The sequence below is a fragment of the Pseudorasbora parva genome, chromosome 1 (genome assembly GCF_024679245.1).
Source record: "Pseudorasbora parva isolate DD20220531a chromosome 1, ASM2467924v1, whole genome shotgun sequence".
NCBI classification, from domain to species: domain Eukaryota; kingdom Metazoa; phylum Chordata; class Actinopteri; order Cypriniformes; family Gobionidae; genus Pseudorasbora; species Pseudorasbora parva.
The window spans coordinates 41,256,115-41,278,641 of NC_090172.1; the positions used below are offsets into that span (position 1 = coordinate 41,256,115).

Sequence of the window (22,527 nt, forward strand, 5' to 3'; positions counted from 1 at the left end):
GACCCACTCGGCGGTCTTCTTGGGTAGCCGAGCGATAAACTGCTCCAGTACCACCAGATCGACGATGTGGTCCACGTCGCTTCCACCGACCAATAGCCATTTGCGGCACGCGTCCCGGAGCTGTTGGGCCATTGCGAAGGGTCGGCCAGCCTCGCCCCACTCCAGCGAGCGGAATCTCTGGCGATGTTGCTCGGGGGTCCGGCCGACCCGCTGAATGATGGCCCTCTTGAGGTCTTCATACTCCAGGAGGTTCGCCACCGGCAGTTGTTGGGCGGCCGCCTGGGCTTCTCCAGTAAGCAGTGGTATGAGGCGCACCGGCCACTGTGCCCGGGGCCACCCGCAGGCCTCCGCGGCCTTCTGAAACAGGTCTATAAAGGCCTCGGGATCATCTTGTGGCCCCATCTTATGTAGGGGCACGTGGACCGGTGCGCTGGCCAGCCCGGCAGCTTCGGTGCGAACCTCCCGGTCGATCCAGCTCCGGAACCTCTCGCGGTCCTCTTGCTGGCCGCGGACAATGGCCTCGAAGCGGCGCTCCTGGTCTGCCCGCAGGTCCAGCATGGACTGATGTTGTTCCTGATGGAGGGCCGCGAGAGAGGTGATGATGTCCGCAAATGGCGAGGCAGAGGGCGTTGTCATGGCGGCGGAGCTGTCCTACTTCCTTCCCGGGTTTCGGCACCAGTGTAGCAAGTTCGATATAGTAAGGAAGGAAGAGGACACAGGGGTCGGCTGGACTGTTGATGCGTATTCTTTATTTTCTCTTTAGCAATGTCAATAACACACTTCTTCTTGTGTTTTCAGTCAAACTCATAAGCAACAATAACTTCCGGTTCGCGGCACTTCCGGCTTCCGGGTCAACTTAGTCTCTGTGTTCTCGCACCAACAGTCCGACTCTCTCTCTCCTCGGTCTCCGGTTCCACCGATGTCTTATACCCTCTCCGCGCCCATTACTGGAACAAGAGACAGGTGTTATTAATCTGCTTCCAACCCACTCACTTACCGCTCGTCCCGCGGCTCTCTCTCCCGCTGCAGACCTCGCTGAACCACGCCCCCCTTGCCACAATGACTAAAAACACAGGGCTTATAAAAGCAGAGTTAATGAGGTAAATTACACACAGGTGAAAGTGATCAAACTCTAGTGAGTCCAGGCTATGGGTTATGGGAATTGAAGTTCATGATGGGAAAACAAGGGAGATGGGAAGACTGCTCTCTGGTAGTAACATAGCCCCCCTTATAAGGAGCGTCTCTCATATGTTCCTACAACACACACTAGAACCCAGAATGGAGGTGTAGCAGAGACCACCACAGCAGATCCAAAGTCCTTCCAGGTGTAGCTGAGGACCACCACGGTGGAGCCGGCAGGTGACGGATCAGGTGGAAATAGAACAAAAAGCACAGAGAGATTAGGGTTGCCCTCTGGAGCCGTGTCAAAACAGGCAGAGAGTTCCATAATGGTCTCCGAGGCAATACAAGTTCCAGTGTCTATTAACACCAAGCGCAAATAGCTTGTCTTGTTGGCAAAAGCTATTCGCACTAGCTCCACCCGACAATGCCTTGTTGGGACAACCAAGATAAGAAAAATCGCTTGTATTTCAACGTCTTCAGTGGCGCAATCAGTGTAAGGCTTAAAGGAACATGCCGACTAAATAGGAATAGGAAATAGGAAATTGAGCAGTAGGCTAGCTGTTTCAGACAGAGATAATGAATGCACGGAGATGAGAAAAGTATGTACGGACACTTATCTAACTCTATGGGGTATGGTGAAGTCCCAGTCCACAGTCCCAAAAATGTGGTGTGTTCCTTTAAGGATGTTGGTTTTGATGCGGTCGACCGAGGTTCGAATCTGCCTTTTGCAGACTTTTTCTCATCACATATCAGATCAGAAAGACATTTACTTTCAATAAAAAATAAGAAACTGTTCTAAAAGTGGAAATAAAGTGCCTAATGAAATGTTTAATAATAACAAAAGCATTTATTGGGTAGGGTTAGGTGTAGGGAGGGCTTTTATTGTCCCATTATGGTGGCCTCCAATTAATAAGTTTAATATATATAATAATTTACACTCCATTTTATTATTGCGTCCTTTTGGGTTATGGGAGGTTCTAGAGGGATGGATGAAAAGCACCATATCTCTTTAAATAAGAAAACATTTTGAACATCATGACAAATGTCATGTCTGGGTTTTATTATTAAAAGACAAGATTACACAGGATAAATGTTTCCATTTGTGAACAGTTAGATGTTAGAAGTAGATTAGATATGTACTAAAAAAAGACAACCAATAAATGGCTAAAAGCCAACAACTTTATCAGTTACAAAGACCATGCACATTTTTAGAATATAGACCAATATAAAATATATATTATAAAAAATACATTTGAGCAAATAATTGTGTGCATCGGGGTATTATTCAATGTGGTATATCTCTGACAGAAGGAAAGTAAAGTAAAAATTATGATGGTCGGTGAAGATCTTGATGAAGATGATACAAAATACATGTAGCACATTGGGTTCACTGGTGTCAGAATGAACCCAGAACATCAAAATCTCAAACCTTTTATCCTGTTACAGTTTACCATTCTTAATGTAAATGAAGTTGCTCCTGTTGTAGCAGCTGTGGTCTGTATGTTGATGAAGTTGTGACACATCATTGTCTGAAATGGTTCTGTGTCCCACACCCATTCCCATTACTAATTGTAATTGATGATAGTTTGATCAGAATGTGGATCAACCCAAATTATACAATAAATATAACTTGACTTTCTTCTTCTCTATGATAATTAAGCTACTTTGGGGATGTGCTCATTCTTAAATATACTTTGGAGTGGAATATGAATCGATGCAGAATACAATTCTGGTAATTTTAGAATGATAAGAATATTAGCGATAAAAAAGAAGTACAGCTGCTTCGGTTATCTCTTTAGAGGCACTCCATCCTGCATTAGTGCCATAGCCATCCCAGTCGAAACTCGTAAAGTCCCCACACTGTCTAGGAGCCGCCTCAGGAAAGTGTCCACCGCCACCAATACAGAACTGCAAAAATATGAGTACATTAATAACAACACAAGTAGCTACCTATGCCGTTCTTCACACTAATATTAGTGTAGTTTTTTTTATTTCTATTTTAAACATGTTACTGTAAATTAGTTTCCTCTTCATTTATACAATGAAGCATGAATAATTGCCTGTGGTGATCAAAGCAAGTCACAAATGCTGTTCATACACTGTTGTAAATATCATTTAACTCACATGTTCAGTGTGACAACCGGTTGGTTTAACACCTGAACAAATAGCCATGGCTCCCTTTTCAGTATTGAAGACTCTGAATGAGATGAATCCAGGCTCAAATATTCCTGAAGAAAGCACAGAGTATATAATTGATGATGACATGTCTTTCGAATCAAGGTATCTTCCGATCATTCGTTTTTTTTTTTGATTGGACATTGAAATCATAAAAAAAATTTAATAAAAAAAAAGTTAATCAATTAATTTGGCTTGATTTTTTGTTTTTAAGTTCTGGGGTTGAAAACAAATAATCAGCTTTATTATTTACTCTATTCATGTGGGTTATATCTACACAGAATAAAAGTCTTTCACTCATACAGCTGTACAGGTTCTTTAAAGGGGTACTTCAGCGCTGGGAAGATGAATATGTATTTAAACTGGGTCATCAATGAAGTAGAAATGTGAAATTATTTTTGAATTTGGTGCCTTCTAGACTGAGAAAAGACAGAAAATGTATTTTTGTCTCATGGGGATGAAAGACTACAATTCCCAGAATGCTTCGCTGCCCTGTGAGGCCATTCCCAAACCTACTGGATTACTGTGACTGAGTTGGAGAAGACACTACAATTAAAAACTGAACGTGTCTGTTCAATATAATGAGTGAGTCACCGCGCGAGTATCACAGCACTGAGCACTAACTGCAGGAGTGAGATAAATGAGCTGAAGAGATCTCGTGATGAGAGCTGAGGTAATCGTGACTACACTCACGGCATACATTCACAACGCAAGTTCAGTCTGGCGCGTTTCAGTTCATGCCTTTGCAAGCTTAACTTTCATAGAAATTAATTTGAGAAGTTATAAGACTTACTTTGCTCACCATAGCTCAGTTTTAAGGAGCGCCTACAGCTGCGAGCTGAGCTCTGAGTGTGATCTCCCATCCCCCATGCGCGGGTTTAAAACATGTGGAAATGGCTCCCTCTGCTGGCTGTAGTCTTTAGCCTTCGGCTAAACATTCCTCCTATGAAGCAAATATCGTCAATTTGCATCATAGGAGGAATTTTTCCAGAAATAAAATGCATCAATCTCTTGTCTCAGGGGGATATGAGGGGGGAAAGCACAATCATTTGAATATACTCCAGGGTTTCTACTGATACAAAGCCATATGCTAATCGCTGAAGTAACCCTTTAAGTGTTTATCACAAGTACATCTCTTTCTCATCAAACAACCAAACTAAATAATGATTTTATACAAACTCTATACTGGGGAGGAGTCAGGCCTTTCTTTGCATGCATAAATTAATTAATATACACGTGAAATGTTAGCTTATCGCATAAATATTTATTTACTTTGCATCTCCCCACAACTGCCCCCTATATCTTTGACACACTGCCCGTTTTATATTGTATTTATTTTCTGTGTGGCGAAGCTGTGCAATGCAATGCATGCAAAGCGTATTTACATTGTATAAAGCACAAAACAGTATGGGTATAAGTGCAAATATGCAGCAGTCTTACCTTTTGTTTTAGACAGTATGCTGTTTTTTTAATTAATATTAAGTATTAATTGATGTCACACAAAACGGTTTTATTTTCTCTGCCAACGTAACTTCCAAAGCAAACCAATAGTATAGACATCCACTTGAATTTATCCCTAAATGAATCAGCATTGAACGAAACGGTTGAATAAATGAGGAGTTCCCTGGACAGCGATTTGCCCATGAGCCACCTGCATCCGAGTGAGTGCACTTTGGTGTATCCTTTTTAAGAGCTTTAAAAAGAAAAGAGCATATTTCTAGAGGCGTTGTTACAAATGTTGCGCCACGGGTGTGGCACGTGCAGAGGGGCTGGTGAATGCGCAGAAAAACAATTCCTAACACCACAAAACGCACTGACAATGATGCTATATTATGACACACTGTAAACAACAACAACAACAACAACAACATAGTAATTATAAACTTCATTGTTTATTTTTGTGCTACCTGGACTTCAATGTTTAATTTGTGTGACTTTACCAAAGCATTTGATTTGTAGGCATATGTATTCCTCCAGTTGCGAGCCTGTGTACTTTACCTGACGTTTCAGGGTTAGGCCAGGCAGCTGAATAAACAAAATTCAAGCAGCAATGTTAAGCATAATTGTTAAGCATAAACAAAACGAAAGTAGCAGGCAGCCCCTCATGGATGAATGCCCGCACACACATAACAAAACGTAAACAAAACCATAACACAAAGTCCATGCCTAGTCCTTTCTTCTCCTTCACTGTTGTCGCTCTCCTTATATGCCTCCGAACTCCCTCATGAGAGGACTCGAGACCGGTGTGCCTCGCATGTGACGCTCTTTCGCAATCACATCCCCAGTCTCGCTCGCTCGTCCACCTCGCCACAAAATATTTAATGTGAAGTGTAGCGACTCAGGCGAATCAAACACACAATCGCCAGTTACATTTAACAAATATGTTTTGAATGCTTGGTGCTTAGTAACAGACCTTCCCCCAACACAACAGAGAAAGATTCTCCGTTACCCTGGAAACCATCTGATAAGACGTTTTACGGCCCAAAAGAATTTGGCCACATGAAAAGTTTCAGACACAAAGAGTTTAAGACACAAAGCTTGTAAAACACACGCTTTTGCCTCAAATTATAGACAAACCATCTATAAATGAACATGCACCCCAGGACATTATATGTAAACACATAACTGTCTTGTAAAATGTTTCTTCTGTATGGTATTTTGCATCTTTTTGTCTTTGTCTTAACAATTTACTAGTTCAGGTAACCTCATATATGTCATGTCTCCTATCAAATTAATGCTCACTTCAGGACTTACACTTCCATGTATGTCACTTATTCAGAGAATGCAGTGTGTGTTTGTTGCATTAATTAGAGTATGAATGGGCAGAGACCCATTGATTCAAGCTTGAAACAAAGAGCCATAAAATCTCCAGAGGAATTTCCCGCTTGGAAATCCCAACAATCTCATTGGTTAAGTCTAACCCAGGAGGGTGGGACTACTCCCAGACCTTAAAAAGGGAGGTGCTCGGATGCCCTCCCTCTCTCTCTTCTCTCTCTGGCTGAACCAACACGTCATCGTGGCTGGCCCTTGAGCCAGGCCACCAATGCAGGCCCTCCAAGCAGGGAGGGCCTCCATACACAGAGCCATGTGCTGTGTGGGACCAGAAACCGAGGCCCACACATTGCCAGCAGGCCCCAACACTCTTCCTCTTCTTTCCTCGCTTCCTCATCGCATCAGAAAAGCCTCAGGGCGATCCATCAACTTACTAGCCCCCGAGGGCATTTCTTCAGGGAGAACGCAGCCCATTTCTAGAGCGACCAGCCGCTCCACCCCGACCTCGGAAAGAACCGCCGGACACGCAGGACATTTGAACTTGGAACACACGCACACACGCGAGAAGCCAAAACTAAAGCAAGTATTCTTATTTCTAAAATCCAAACTGCTGTTAAAAGGGTTGTGTTATTTTCCCGTTGGGACAAGTTAACTCCGTGAGGGCTGTGTTTGATGAACTGAAGGGAAGCTGTTTCTCATCCCTACCTCTCTATCTCTCTCTATCTCTCTTTATCTCTCTAATTTTAGTCTATTCATTATTCTCGTTTATGTACCATATTCTTTCGTTTACTATCTATATTTCTACTCTCTTGATGCATATTTAGTGTGTACTTTCTGTGTGAATCGTAGTGTTATTAATTTTAGTCTGTGTTTATTAAACTTCCAAAAGACATTTAATGAATTGAATCTGTTATTCTTCCACATACACAAAGTCAATGAAACTTACGATCTAACGTTACCTAACTGCTTATGCTACTATTTTAGTAAAGTAACTTGTACGTCCATTTGAAATATTGACTTTGTCCTGATCAGTAAAGTTAATGATTCTTATGCGCTCGTAAAGCAGTAATCCCTTATTGAGAATTGATTTGAAAGTCTATAACTAATTTGCAGGACAAACTTAGTAGGATAATTTCAAGCAATTCCATAAAGGGTTACTTGTATTTAATTAAACATTTTTCCCTATCAGAAAATTTTAATACGTAATGAACGACTAGTAAATTATATTCATAAATTCATGAATATTGAATATTAAATCCCTTTTGAGTTAATTAATCCCAGAGACATTAAACTCACATAGTCGTTTTTGTTACAGAAGTTTAGTCAGATGTTTTTTAACAGCTCTGGGTTTAACCAATCAGCGCAAAGGGGCATTTCATTCCACTGATAGAGAACAATTAAGCTGTTTATTCGTTTTCAACCCCAAAATGTAAAAAAACAAAAACCAAAAAAAAATCAAGCCATTTTCTTATTTTTCTCTCTTTTTTGGTTGAAAATAACAACAAAAAACGTGCATTTCAATATTAAATGCATTTCAGATTTCACTGAATAATAATCAGTCAGTTGATGTAGCTACTTTCTTAAAAAAATATTTGAAAAATATTGTCTCAAAAGGTAATGCTGTACCTCTTGAATTGGGTCCATACAGTTTTTGGGTAGAATCCACACTTCCGGTATCATACACTATTGGAATAGCAGGTCCATTATCAATGTTGCATGTCCCGATTCCAAACCTCACAGGGAATTTCTGGTAAAAACAAACAAACAACAAAAACAAACAAAGAAATATGTATATATATATATATATGGCCTTTTCCTATATTTCAGTGAATATTTCAAACTTAGAGGTGCCCTAGAATGAGTTGAAACAATATTTTAATTTGTTCTCTGATATCTACATAGAGGGTATTAAGGGCAAATATGGTCCAGAAACAGTTTTACAGGTCCATTTACAACCCTAGAAATTGTCCCTAGAATGACATGGTCTGTTTTTGATTTTTGGAAGGGTCATGAATAATAATGTTAGGCTCTGCTCTGATTGGCCTATTTCAGTAACTCACACAAGTGCAGTTATTCAGCAAACACACTTGCAAACAGCAAAAGTAGCTTGTGAGTCATGACAGAACATGCACAGATTGACTGAATGACACTTTAATCAGAAAATCTCAAATGGAGATGCTGAAATGCAGTTTACTTATTTATTGGAGTTTTCAGATAATCCACACACGAGAGAGAGTTTACGTGCACATGGTTGCCAGATTGCACTTGATAAAGATAAACACCTGATAGAATATGTGTTCTTTCAACAGGAAATATCTGATTGGGGGATTTAAATGACTGAAATCTGGCAACACACACACAGTTCTGTTCTGTGGGAAGGATGAAAAGTGCTCACATTCCCTGCACAGCTTGGAACATATCATTTGTATCTGCCGTTTTCAATATTGTCCTCATCTTCATAATACCTGCAGAACTTCTGTTGATTCAGTGCAGCTCGACGTTGATACTGCCTGGTCTTAAACATGGGTTAGTTATGTGCAAATTTGGGGAGGCATAAATAGTAATGATTCCGACTGTTGCGCCACAGTCTGTGTTATGTTGGGATTAACCTGTTTTACATATGAAGGAGGAAACAATGGTGTTTGAGACTCATGGTATGTTAGTTTCATGTACAGAACTCTTATTATTCAACTATGCTAAGATAAATACAGTTTCCCATTCTAGGGCACCTTTAAAACTAAGATTAAAGTTTATCTGACCTTGAATAATTTGAAAAGGTTTCCTCCATGTAGAGTTAGGAAGTGGTTTTCAGTGTGGTATCTCAGGATGGAGGCAGTAGTCCAATGTTCCAACTCCATATTATTAGGAACGTGCCACACAGACACATCCTGTGCAGTTATGTCAAAGTATCCAGGATTCTGTCAAGTCAAGTAATACGTATTTATATAATGCTTTACAAAATGCAGAACGTTTCAAATAAGCTTTAATAAAAAGGAAAATAAAGATAATGTAGCAAAACTGAATTTATGACACAACTTTAATTTCAGCAGTAATGCAGCCCTACAATTGGGTCATTTTCAGATTAATTTATGTTGATTCAGTTCACAGTTTGGATGTTGCAAATTTCATCAACTATGAAACAAATCTGATTTATAAAGCAGCTCTACAGAAGACACTAGTTTAATTATCCAGCTCAATTCGAGCCAGCTCTTCAGTCCCGTATAACTAGAACATCTGAGGAGGGAGGGCAGGGGCTCTGGAGGAGGGTGTGGAGCAAAATAAAAAAGATGCGATGGAGATGCGGCCACTGATGGAGATCCAGATTGAGCTGATGAGCCCACGCAATGCTGAAGGTCCTGGAAACCAAGGTGGAACCGCAGTGACAAGCGGCCATGTTTGACAAAGGCAGAGCTGATTGGAAGGTGGAGCCAGACGAAGCCAAATGTGCAGACTGAAGAAATTGGAGACTCTGGAGAAACAAGGGTCACTGGAGAAACAGGGGTAGCTGGAGAAACCTCTCAAAAAAGTTAAGTTTACCTCAAACACAATCTTTAGTTTCTCAATATAACTGCAGTGACTTCAGTCAACTCTACCTCAGTGGTGGTGTTGTGGGCAGGGTTTTCCTCCCAGCCCTCAGGCTCCACAATCACTCCCTCAGCGACATACAATGTTGCTGGCTCACGCATTTGGTCAGACTCTGTAGGTAGATTGCGCTCTTAGGCAATGAAACACTCCATCTTTATCCTTGGTACGAGCTCGTCTCTCGGGGGTGGCCAGTCTCCATGGTCTGTGCTGGGCTTATGCAACATCTCGGTCAAGTCACTCACTGGTGGTGGTTGGCCTGTGTCTGGCGGTGAAGCGGGACTGGAAACGATATCATCCTCTGTGAGGCTGATTGTCAATCGGCCTCTCACTCCATGTGGCGAATGTAGTGAAATTCTCCTTAGGACTGTCTGCTGGAACTTTTGCCTTTGACCGCTCCCTCAGGCTGATGTGATGAAAAACTAAAAAAGTGGTCAGAAAATGGCACGTGAGATGTAAAAATTCCAGAGTGTGTGTTTCTAGTGGACGGTCTCCCTGCTCCAGGCAGAGGAGAAAGCGGAAAGGCAAAACTTAACAGAAAGACGCTGCAAAAAAAAAACCCTGTTTCAGTCAGTTCTTCTGCCTCGTGCAATAAACTGACAAAGGACAGAGGCCATCTCAAACTCTTCAGCTAGTTCCATTTGCGATCTCCATGATTGTAAATGTTGTGCTGCTTCAGCAGACATGGGTCCCGAACCACAGGGTGTATGAACCTGGCCTGCCTCTTCAAACAGAACCAGTCGAGAGCAGAGCATTCTCAGTGGCAGCAACTCAAAGTTTGCACAGACAGCACCCTTGAGCATGGCCCCTGCATACTCCAAGTGTGTGTGTATATATATATATATATATATATATATATATATATATATATATATATATATATATATATATATATATATATATATATATTATAAAGGAATTGCTTTTTACTGGGACAAATAACACCAAATAAGACAGTCAAGAGCAACACAGAATGCTTGTTGAAGAGCAGAGGCTAACACTGTTATGTGCCAGCTCCCCTTTGTAGCTTCCATGTACACCAGCTCATGTTGCATCCTTATGCTACACCATTCAAGATTGGACTACTCCCACATGTTCTTTAGGTTCTATCATGCTGCAGGCTTTCCCCAAAGTGTCATCTTCCCTCAAAAGGCAACCATTAATGTGATTGTAGCAGGGTGAGTAAGTTCCCTCCCCTGTATTTAGAGTGACGGCCTATAAGCATTTGAGGCCTGTCTATTTAAAACCCGGTGTCCTACCTGAGGGTGCGTCATTTCAAGCTCCGCCCCCATGGAGAGGGCGCGCCACCATTCAGTGAGAGAATGTTTGGTCTGCAGCCCTGTGGTGATGTGTGCTGAGGCTGTTGCTATGTTTAGGTAAGCTAAATTCTATTGTTTGTCCATATATGGTGTTTGTGGTAACTTGCGTTCATTTAATTCCAGTGGTTTTAATGTAAATACGTGTGAGCTGCGGCCATTTGTGCTGTGAGTAGCGCTATGCGTTTCCGTGACAATCACTCGGTACATATGGTTATCCTTTTTGACTAACGTTTCAATTAAGTGAGCTAATCAATTGTTGTTTTAGCAGGAGAATCAGTTCCTTCACGGATGCTCGGTGACTGTCTCCTGCATGAAACGTGTTTGAGCTCACGCTGCTGTTTTGTTGCTATTACAAGTCAGACTGTTTTATTGCCACTCAGTTTTCCTGCAAGTCTGCTGTTGCCACAGTTTCATCATTGTGCTGTTTAGTTTTATCCTCCTAATGGTTACTGTTTCTGAGATTATCGCCTCTGAGGTCTGAGCGGCCTTGCTGGTTGATCTGTTTCCGCCGATTGCCACCTGTTTGATTCTAGTGGCTGTACAGTATATCAATACTGTGTGCATTCAGTCAACGTATATCACCTCACTCTGACACATGCCAGAAGTCTGAGTGAATGTTAAGTGTGAATTTGTCTTTAACTTACTTTAAGGATAGTTTCAACTTTTAATGTTTCATTTTGTATGCTGTTATTTTTGGTTTCTGTTGAGATTGTCTTTCATCGTGTTGTTTTTTTTTTTTTTTTTTTTTTTTGTTACAGGAGCTGGGAATTTTTGGAGGGTAACGTCCTGCTGCCATAGTGTGGTGTTCACACCTAGTGCTGTGTTTTCTTGTATCCAATCTTCACGTGTGGTATGGGCGTGTATTGTACCATGGGAACGTTCTAAATTGGACAGTGGGCCCAACCCTCCAGATACCTCCGCTTCTGGTCATTTTGTATTTGCATAGTGTGTGTGTTGGATGCAGATTGGTGAATCCTGCTTGAGTCTGTCTTCTTTTATTCAACATTGATACAATAAAGTGGTATTTTTTCATACATGCGCCTTGTGTCTCTCCACCCATATAGATAACGAACCTGTGGTGTCTTAACAAAAGAGAATTTACTTGGTATCATTCATGGTGAATTTCCAGGGTGGCGTAGTCGCTGAATTAAATCTATAACTCTCCCTTCGTACTGCCACATAATACAAACTTGCCTTATAATCATCACTTGTAGCGGCGTCTGCAGTTCCAAACGTGACTATGTTCGCCCATGTGCCTTCCCCATTAGGCCAGTTTTCATTGCTGCCCTGCTCACTAGACCAGCGATCACCAACAGTACACTTTCCATACATGTTGTTTTCATGAACACTAGCCACAAGCGTCCAGCCACCACCCGCAGTGGTCATATCACAGAACGTCTGGTAAAGGACCCCTCTTGATGAGATCAGATAGTAAAGGCCATCTGCGTGAACAGAAGAATTGAGTCGGCTAAATGCAGTTGTTGTTTAAGATGGAAAATTACCATAAAAAAGCATACCATCATGAACCTGATACTTGTCACGAACTTCTTTGCAACTTCGAGCAACATATTTCATTCTACCCAGGAGTTTTGCAATCTCAGGGTTGGCGCTGGTATCACCTGTATTAATAGACAGTGCTTCTTGTTGATTTGCTAAAATGTGAAACAAAGACATAAATGGAAATATAAAAAAATGATTTTCTAAGTATTAAAGTCTCCCTGTAGTCAATAATTTTATCCCTTAAAATCCCCACATGCACAAGCCCAGAAATACAGTTGCCAACTTACTGAGGTAAATGCTGCACACTGGTGCTCTTTACAATGTCAGACACATAATGATAATATGATTATCATTTTGATTTAACATGTAATGAAACGGCTGATGTGTTGCTAATGTTACACAAACCATGTTCCTGTTTGCCATCTCAGTCTGCCTTCAGTATCACTCAGTACCCGTAGAAACGATTTGATAAGGAATATAGTTCATCATAACATCATAATATACATCTTATACATAATTCAGCCGCTATATTGCTAAATCTATACAATTTTTCATATCAACAGAAAATATCCCGGGATAACCTGGCTTCACTTGAGACTCCACTGCTTCAAAGAATAGTTAATAATATGCTAAAGCCCGCCGGCATGTTGACAGGATTGGTTACAAGGTAGTTCCCTTTCGAAAACAGTTCACTCTTGTTGTGTAGCTAGACGCATTGGGAAAACAACTTTTCAGCTAGTCTTTTGTTTAAAACGCTGATTGACTTGGCTGTGGGAACTGCATGAATCCATGATAATACGGTGTATCTGCAAAAAAAAACAATAGAGGCACCTCCCACTGAATAGAGAGCAGAGCTCACAAGAATGGACAGAGCCTCTGCTCATATAAGCGGCTCGTTTCGCATAGGATACTTATTTATTCTCCTTCAGCTGATTCTCCTGCTAGAAAGCCTTCTTGCTGTCAAAATAAGCCCAGCAGTGGAACAAGCCAAACTCAGTTCAGTAGACAGCAGCCTCCTTTTCAGTCACATGCCGTGATCTGACTTAGCACTGCCGTCAGCTGTTTTGATGTTCCCTCAAATGGGCTCCCCATGGAACGAACCAGCAACCTCATCTGGCAACACCAAGTGTGCTAGAGGAGGGTGTGGACCAAGAAAGATTTGTCGGTTCTAGGCCCAAGCACACAAGACAGTGATCATGCCCATCAGACGGACTAACCATTCAACTGCACCCAGAAACACAAGGGCAAAACGTGCCTCTTTTAACTCTTTTAGAGAGGAGTTTTACTCTGCAGAAATGCTGACGTGCCCAGGGAGAATACACTCACTGTAACACGCTGTAGCACCGACACTCTGGAGAGTTGTTCGTCTTGAAGAGAAGAAAGCTCAGAGTGGCATGTGAACACTCGGCTCCAAAGCAGAAACATAATGCGAGATAGAACGCGCAGCTTCTTATATACCTATGAGGTAGGATGGAGTTGTCTTGTCATTGGCTCATTTTCTAGATCTCGAAGGCGATTGGCTTCTAAGTGAAACCCCAATTCTGTCAGTCACTGATGTAACGCGAAGTGACTGACTGAAAGGGAACTACATTTACTCTGCCCAGTCAAAGCCCTAAGAGTATATACAGAGTGCTCTGTCCAGTTTAGGCAGCCAGAGCAGCTGTTTGAATGCTTCGGAGGCCACACCAAAGGGCTCCGAATCTCGAAGCATAGATTATCCCTGACCCTTAGTCCGGGCCCTATTGGAATAGTCAAAGTTCTGCCCTGATGCCCTCAGGCCTATCAGTGCCTCAGGCTGAGGTCTCAAAACATTGTTATTCTGCTTAGCAATAGCACGGCATGATTGGATTGTGCTCACAATGTGTCTAGCGAAGCAACCTGAGAACTGTTTTTGAAAGGGAACGATTACTGACGTAACCTTGGTTCTCTGAGAATAACAGGAACGAGTATTGAGTAGACGGTCATGCTATTGTGCTTCACAACTAGCGGTCGCTTATATAGGCTCTGCTCTCTATTCGGGCAGACGCACCATGATTGGTTCGCGCAGATACGCCGCATCGCCATAGGTTTGTGCAGAACCCACAGCCCAGCCAATTAGTATGTGCAGAGCTATGCACTATGATGGCTGTGCAGCTGCACTGAATTTTAAACAAAAAAAGAATGCATCTAGCGACATAATAATTGTTCCCACTATTATCAGGGAACCAAGGTTATGTCAGTAACCGAGTTTTGTTTGTGATGACAATTTGATGACAATCAAAAATGTCAATTTTTAGTACACTGCAGTTCTAAAGAGAAAATACTTAAAGGTGTCATGAACTGGATTGAAAAACTTGTATTCTGTTGTATGAGGTCAACTAATGACGTTTGTGTGGTTTTTACATTCAAAAACATCAAAACTAATAAGAAATAGGCTATTTTCTATACTGGTTTTGAGGCTCTCTCCAAAACGCTTGGTTTTGATGGGCATCCCACACTGAAGACTTGGAAATAAATACCCACGGCTAGGATTGGATAAGATTTTCATATTTAATGAGCTTCTCCTCCCCTGTTCAGTTCAGTTGAAATGAGGGAGGGATTGATTTGAAAGCGGCAACCGGGATGAATCTCTCACAGGGCTCGTTAACGTCTTTATCAAACAAACACAATGATTTATTTCTCATCCACCCACGATCGATTGGAATATTATTTCTGTATTACATGGCCCGCAAGATCTGTGGATATAAGCATGAACAAACACACACACAGACACAGATCAAGAAAATATTATTTCTGCCGAAAATGTACGCCTGTTTGGAAAACACACAGCCCCAGGAATACTATTACATATAAAAAATATGTTTTACTCACATAAGTTTGTTGCACCATTCCTGTCGGATCCAATATAGAAGGCACAACATTGTGTCTACAAATCCAGCACTTGAGGCGATTCCGCAATGAAATGAAATGAACACACAAATGTTTTTCCCCACGTGAGCTGGAACTTGATTCAAAATAAATGAAGTATCACACATTCCTAATTTTAGGATCCAAAGGAAGCGTATGCAGCAACTGTTCTTCCACAATGTCTTGCTATCTTCTTTGACGTGTTTATTGCTGCTGGCTAGCGTGATCTGATGAGTCGGTTGGTGGGGCTACTGAATTACACATGCTTATTATTCTGGTATAGAATATGTTGACCACTGATTCATATAGAAAACGTCTCGGGTTATGAATATAACCCATGTTCCCTGAGAGGGAACGAGACACTGCGTCATCGTAGATGACACATCGGGGAACGCCCACGGCGTGACGCTAATGAGTTCATATCAAAAAAGTCCAATCTTGATTGGTGTTGCGTGATGACGTAACGAGTGACGGCATACCCGGAGGTATAAAGGGACGCCGGCACAAGCAAACGCAGCTTACTGCTATGAAGCGGGTCGCTCTGTAGATAGGCGGGGCTACGAGACGCAGTGTCTCGTTCCCTCTCAGGGAACATGGGTTATATTCATAACCCGAGACGTTCCCTTTATCGAGGGAACTCGCACTGCGTCATCGTGGATTTGTAGACACAATGTTGTGCCTTCTATATTGGATGCGACAGGAATGGTGAATGGGGCGGCAGTGGCTCAGTGGTTCATGTAGATTGTCTACAAACCAGAAGGTTGGTGGTTCGATCCCCGGTTCCATCTGACCAAGTGTCGAGGTGTCCTTGAGCAAGACACCTAACCCCAGCTGCTCCCGACGAGCTGGATGGTGCCTTACATGGCTGACATCGCCGTCGGTGTATGAATGGGTGAATGTGAGGCGATATGTAAAGCGCTTTGGATGGCCATAAGGTCTGTTGAAAGCGCTATATAAATGCAGTCCATATCGTAGATGACACATCGGGGAACGAGTACCCACTAGTCCTCGCCTATCTTGCACCCCATGACATGAACCGGAGTGCATAATCAGGGGGCGAGCACCCTAGCGCCTGGCGTCGCCGGGAGGTGCAGACTATAATACCTCACGAAGGTATGCGGTGTGGCCCACCCAGCCGCCTCGCAAATCTCTTGCAAAGAAGCTCCGGAAAGGAGGGCTACCGAGGAGGCCATGCCCCTGGTAGAATGAGCCCTCACGGCTATAGGTGAAGGCAAGTTGCGCACCTGATAGGCCGTGGCTATTGCCTGGACAATCCAGTTACTAATTGTCTGTTTTGCTGCAGGCAGGCCTTTCCTAGGTGGACCAAAGCACACTAACAACTGGTCTGACTTCCTCCACTGGGCAGACCTCTCCAAATAAATCCTCAATGCCCGCACCGGGCAGAGGAGGTGAAGCCTGCCCTCATCTGCCATCACATGAGGCGGGGGATGAAAAGCCTGGAGAACCACCGACCGTACCGCATTAGACGGTACCTTGGGGACGTATCCCGGGATCGGCCGCAAGATAGCTTTCACGTTGCCTGGGGCAAACTCCAAGCAATTGGGTGTGACTGCCAATGCCTGAAGGTCCCCCACCCTCCTCAGAGAGGTGATGGCTAAGAGAAAAGCTACCTTAAGCGTGAGGTTCTTGGCCTCAGCCAACTCCAGCGGTTCGAAGGGGGCCTCAACCAACCCTTCGAGCACCACTGCCAGATCCCACGCAGGGATCCTGGAACGAGCCACAGGTCTCATCCTCCGCGCTCCTCGGAGGAACCGTACAACCAGATGGTGCCTCCCCAGAGGTCCTTCACCTAATGGTGCGTGGAAAGCTCCTATCGCTGCCACATACACCTTAAGTGTGGACGGGGTAAGCCCGGCGGAAAACCGATCTTGCAGAAATTCCAGTACTGAAGCCACAGCGCAGTTCACTGGGTCTACTTCACGGTCTCTACACCATATGGAGAACACTCTCCACTTCAAGTTGTACAGCTTCCTGGTGGAAGGAGCCCTGGAGCTGAGTATAGTCTCCACGACACCTGCTGACAGCCCTTCTTCTATGAGCTCTGCCCCCTCAGGGGCCAAGCCCACAGGTTCCATAACTCTGGCTGGGGGTGAAATATCGAGCCCCCCGCCTGAGTCAACAGATCCCTCCTCAGAGGAATCTGCCATGGAAGGTCGTCTAGCAGGTCCATAATGTCGGAGAACCATACCCTGGTCGGCCACCGGGGTGTTATCAGAAGCAGGCGAATGCCTTCCCGGCGAACCCGCTCCAGAACTCCCGGGAGCAGAGCAATCGGGGGAAATGCGTACAGACGCAGCCTCGGCCACGCCTGTGACATGGCATCCAGGCCCAACGGAGCCGGATGCCTGAGGGAGAACCAAAGTGGACAGTGGGTCGTCTCTCGAGATGCAAACAAATCCACTTCCATTTGGCCAAACCTCTCGCATATGGCCTCCACCACCTCTGGATGGAGACGCCACTCCCCGGGCCTTAGCCCCTGCCTTGACAGGATGTCTGCTCCCTGGTTCTGGTCCCCCTGGATGTAAACTGCCCTGAGAGAAGACAGTTTCCCGTGGGACCACAGGAGGACCTGATGCGCCAGTCTGTACAGAGGGCGCGATCTCAGACCCCCCTGATGATTTAGATACGATACCACGGCAGTGTTGTCGGATCGTATCAGGACATGGTGGCCGCGAAGGTCCTCGAGAAAACTCCTCAGAGCTTTCCAGACAGCCAGCATCTCTAGGCAGTTGATGTGCCATGAAGCATGCTGGGCTGTCCAAGGACCTCTCGCCCCTCGGCCTTCCATGACCGCGCCCCAACCAGTAAGGGATGCATCTGTTGAAACGGTTTTCCGGCAACACGATGCTCCCAATACTAGCCCCAGGGACAGAAACCAAGGTTTCTTCCATATAACCAGGGAACGAATGCATTTGCGCGTTACCCTGATCATACGGAAGGGATTCCCCTTCGGAGAAAACCCCTTGGTTCTCAGCCACCACTGTAGCGGTCTCATGTGGAGCAGGCCGAGCGGAATCACACTGGACGCTGCTGCCATGAGACCCACCAGTCTCTGGAACTGTTTGACAGTGATGCTGTGGCCCAACCTTATACTGGAGACTTCCGCCCGTATGGTCTCGATACGTGCGGGTGACATGTGTGCCCGCATCGTTACCGAGTCCCACACTATTCCCAGGAACGTGATTCTCTGGGAGGGCATCAACGCGCTCTTTTTCGCGTTGAGTCTCAACCCCAAACACCTCATGTGTGCTAGAACAGCATCTCGATGCTGAACTGCCATATCGTACGACCTGGCCATGATCAACCAGTCGTCGATATAATTCAGTACCCGGATGCCCTGGAGTCTTAGCGGAGCCAGGGCTGCATCCATGCACTTTGTGAAGGTGCGAGGTGACAAGGCTAGGCCAAAGGGAAGGACCCGATATTGGAACGCTTCGCCCCCGAAAGCGAACCTCAGGAACTTCCTGTGACTGGGAAGGATGGAAATATGGAAGTAAGCGTCCTTTAGATCTATCGTGACGAACCAGTCCTCGAACTGGATCTGACTCACGATAACAGGAATGGTTAGCATCCTGAACCTGTATCTCCTCAGAGACCGATTCAGAAGCCTGAGATCTAATATTGGACGCAACCCCCCATCCTTCTTGGGGACTATGAAGTACCGGCTGTAGAACCCGACCTCCCTTTCTGGCGGGGGGACCCTTTCTATCGCCCCTTTTTCCAGCAGAGAGTGTACTTCCTGCCCCATTACCCCCACCTGCTCGGGACCGACCACTGTCCAGATTATCCCCCCAAATTTCGGGGGGGGGGGAACTCTGAACTGCAGTCTGTATCCCCGTTCTACAGTGCACAGGGCCCACACAGAGATATTCGGAAGGCATGACCATGCGCCGAGATACTCTGATAAGGGGACCAGCCTCTCGAGGCTGGTCTGGGGTATCAACCGAACCTCTCCTTCGACCCCCTGAAGCGGATAACCGGCAGGGACTAATCGAGGTAGATTTTGAGGTTGAGATGAGGTTGCTGTGTGAACGCAGTCGCAGCTCTGCCGCAGATTTTATATGTGCTGGCCAGAGCCGCGCGCGAACATGGGGAAACGACGTGGTCCGGAGCCCTTTTGACTGCGAGAGCACAACATCGATTTCCCGAGAGCCTCGGGGGGAGAACGACCTCGGTCGCTCCGCCCCGTGGGGGACAGCTCTCAGCGGTCCTGCCGCAGCTAGGACCGCTTGGAAGCCTTCTTGGCCTGAATAACCTCCCTCAGGTCGGTCTTCGGCTTTGAAGACTTCCCGCGAGAGCGTCGCTTCTTCTGCCAAGCTCCCTCAGGAGGGCACGAGAAGCGACGCTCTGCTTCTGCACCTCACGGTGCGAGGAGCCCTCTCAAAATACACACATCTTTTTATTTCTGAGATAATGCATGGCATACTTTGAATTCTAATATAATATAGAGCAATATAGAGGCTTGTATTACGATAATGTTTAATATTTTCTCCATAATGCATAAATAAATACATGTTTGTGTTATTTCAGTTATGTTTCCTGTGTCGGTAGTGTCCAGTAGACACACCCACATTAACAATTTCAATATATGAATCATACTCTCTGAAAAGACCATAACCATTAACATCTGAAGTAACTATTAATTTACATGTGGTGAAAACAAATCCTGTGAGACTGATATGCTGCAAATCATGTGATTTTAGGTCAATGTTTTGGCTGTATGTCAATGATGCCCTCTGTTGGTAGGGAATAGAAAAGATGTAGGGTGACCACCTGCTAATAAGCCCAAGGGGGGACAAAGGGTATGTTTCTGAGGGACAATGTGGGACTGCCTGGCATGGCGGTGCCCCACCCCATGGGCAGACGGGCAGAGAGTGGTTTACCCATTTCTAGCATAGCACCTTACATGGTATATTAAAAATTCCCTATTCCCCTAAATGTGTAGGCTAATGGCTGATGTATGCTCATGAATAGGCCAACCAATGTGTATTTTTAACATAATATTTTGAATATTCAATTAATTGACAGATGCACTTCCACTTACGATTTACTTTAGCTATAGCCTATTTTACTTTATTTATTTTCATTACAATTTATTCACTTTAAAAAAATTATAATATAAAATTATAGGATTAACAGAAATTGTAGTGACTCAACACCACAGGAACAGTAGCAGCAGCAGCAGCCTAGCAGATCTCGTCCGCCAAAATCAAGCCTATGTACATTCAATTCTCTAATGCTAATAAAATGCTGGTTGAATCTATTCACTCTGTGAGTTGTCATGATTTATTGCTATAAAAAAGAAAAAAGACAAAAAAATATGGGTTCTATATATATATATATATATATATATATATATATATATATATATATATATATATATATATATATATATATAAGATTTTGAACACAGGAAGACTTTAAGAAAATACATTTTAATCCAAACTAATTACTACACTTACTTGGTGTAGCCTCAGACAACCATAAATGGATTGAGAGGCTGAGAAGGATCCCCCAAAACATTATTGTACTCTGCATACAAAAGGAGAAAAATGGTTCACAATTACACATTAAGCAAAAAATGTATTTAATCAGTTTGTGTCAAAGCAACATCAATGCTGTTCTCTTCCCTCCTTATAGTTTTTCTTATTAACTTTTGTATATATATATATATATATATATATATATATATATATATATATATATATATATATATATATATATATATATATATTTATAGAGAGAGAGAGAGAGAGAGAGAGAGAGAGATTCGGAAATACTTTACAATGCACTAATATTAATTAAATCATGCTAAACTATAAATCACAGATAATCATGAGTTAACACATTTGTGCCAATATATTGTATGGTTTCATGCTTTTAGTCGTGCTGCAATAGGATGCACATGTTCTGCATTTATTTTTCCCAGAATTTCCCAGAAATTTCCCAGGAGAACATTTGGCATCTAACTCAAAATAACTGCTTTCAACAAGGCAAGTTTATTTATAAAGCACATAGCCTACACAATGGCAATTCAAAGTGCTTTACATAGAGAATAATTAAAATAGTGATAACATACAGTATGCATAAGAAATAAGAATACCATGTGTAAGAATTAAAATATAAACAAGGATAATTTAAATTCTTTTGAACAACTTTACCAATGCTGTGGTAGGCCTACATTCATGCGGTTTATTATGTAAAAGTATCTGCTGTTTCCTACTTTATCAATTGCTTATACTGTTTTTTTAACGAATCTTTTTTCTATAAAAGCCCTGGTTTTCAAATGTTAAGGTCCGCGATGATTCGAGAAACTGTAACAGATTAGATTAGCAGAACTATTTGGGTGGAGCAGTCATACTGCCTGTGCACGCGCAGCTTTTTTACTTTCACTTTTAAGTTTATTTAAAAACTAGATTAAACATTCAAGTATTATCTGCTTTGCTCACTTCATGCATTTTCTTAAATGTAATTTAGGCATAGTTCCAAAAATTCTTACGTTTGTTGTCTGTTTATCTTCTCTGATTTAGCGATCACTGCCGAGACTTGACTTAAAACTTCTGGGCGAGTCAGAGAATGCGCGTGTCCGTTAACCCTTTATAGAGGTTACTAGAGGGGATTTTCTTGCATATGCATGGAGTTTTATTGTATAGTTGCACATCAATGTCGATTTTTTTCCTCCAAACCAAGATGGCCAATGGCCAGTCAGAAATGCCAAGTTGCTCTGGAATATCCGTCCATTCCTTCCATCCCAGGAGACTTAAATTTTCCAAGTATTGTTCTTTGATTGGCATAAAATTCTGATTAATCGTCTGTACACTCCCCTACAGTGGACATCATGCATCAACAGCTGTATTTCAGCTACAATTCATTCTATTACTGTGACTGTTGCATTTAAAAATACTTCATCTGAAGTAACTTTTTGACTGTAAACACATGTAGGCTATTTGTGTTTATTAGAATGTCATTTACATTAATATAAAAAAGTAATCTGACTACACAATGAAAATTGTAATGCATTTGTTAGATCAAAAAGTATTCTGATTACGGAATGTATGTGACTTGTAATGCATTACTTTACTCATAACATCAAAGAAGTGATCTGATTACATAATGCACATTCTTGTAATGCGTTATTTTACTTTTTACA

The 22,527-nt window shown here is 43.0% G+C and overlaps 1 protein-coding gene across 2 annotated transcripts; it reads right to left on the reverse strand.

Annotated features, from left to right (window-relative positions):
- Positions 1-2,160: 2,160 nt before the first annotated feature.
- On the reverse strand, positions 2,161-22,193 carry LOC137072831 (intelectin-like). Of its 2 annotated transcripts, none has more exons than XM_067440793.1 (8): positions 21,877-22,193; positions 20,840-20,909; positions 12,488-12,589; positions 12,165-12,412; positions 8,829-8,987; positions 7,696-7,816; positions 3,247-3,350; positions 2,161-3,030 (listed from the first exon to the last, which is right to left on the reverse strand). In XM_067440793.1, the coding sequence occupies exons 2-8, from the start codon at positions 20,898-20,900 to the stop codon at positions 2,878-2,880; spliced, it is 948 nt and encodes a 315-aa protein (XP_067296894.1). In that variant the 5' UTR covers positions 20,901-20,909; positions 21,877-22,193; the 3' UTR covers positions 2,161-2,877. The 2 variants fall into 2 exon arrangements, with proteins under 2 accessions (XP_067296894.1, XP_067296886.1); XM_067440785.1 differs by having other exon boundaries at positions 12,488-12,622; positions 21,877-22,188.
- Positions 22,194-22,527: the final 334 nt, after the last annotated feature.

Coding starts and splice junctions, on each gene's coding strand:
- LOC137072831 (XM_067440785.1), bottom strand. CDS start 20,900: ATGTTTTGGGGGATCCTTCTCAGCCTCTCAATCCATTTATGGTTGTCT. Junction 12,623..20,839: donor GTTGTCTGAGGCTACACCAA/GTAAGTGTAGTA, acceptor TTCACATTTTAG/CAAATCAACAAGAAGCACTG. Junction 8,988..12,164: donor CTACAAGTGATGATTATAAG/GCAAGTTTGTAT, acceptor TTGACTTGACAG/AATCCTGGATACTTTGACAT.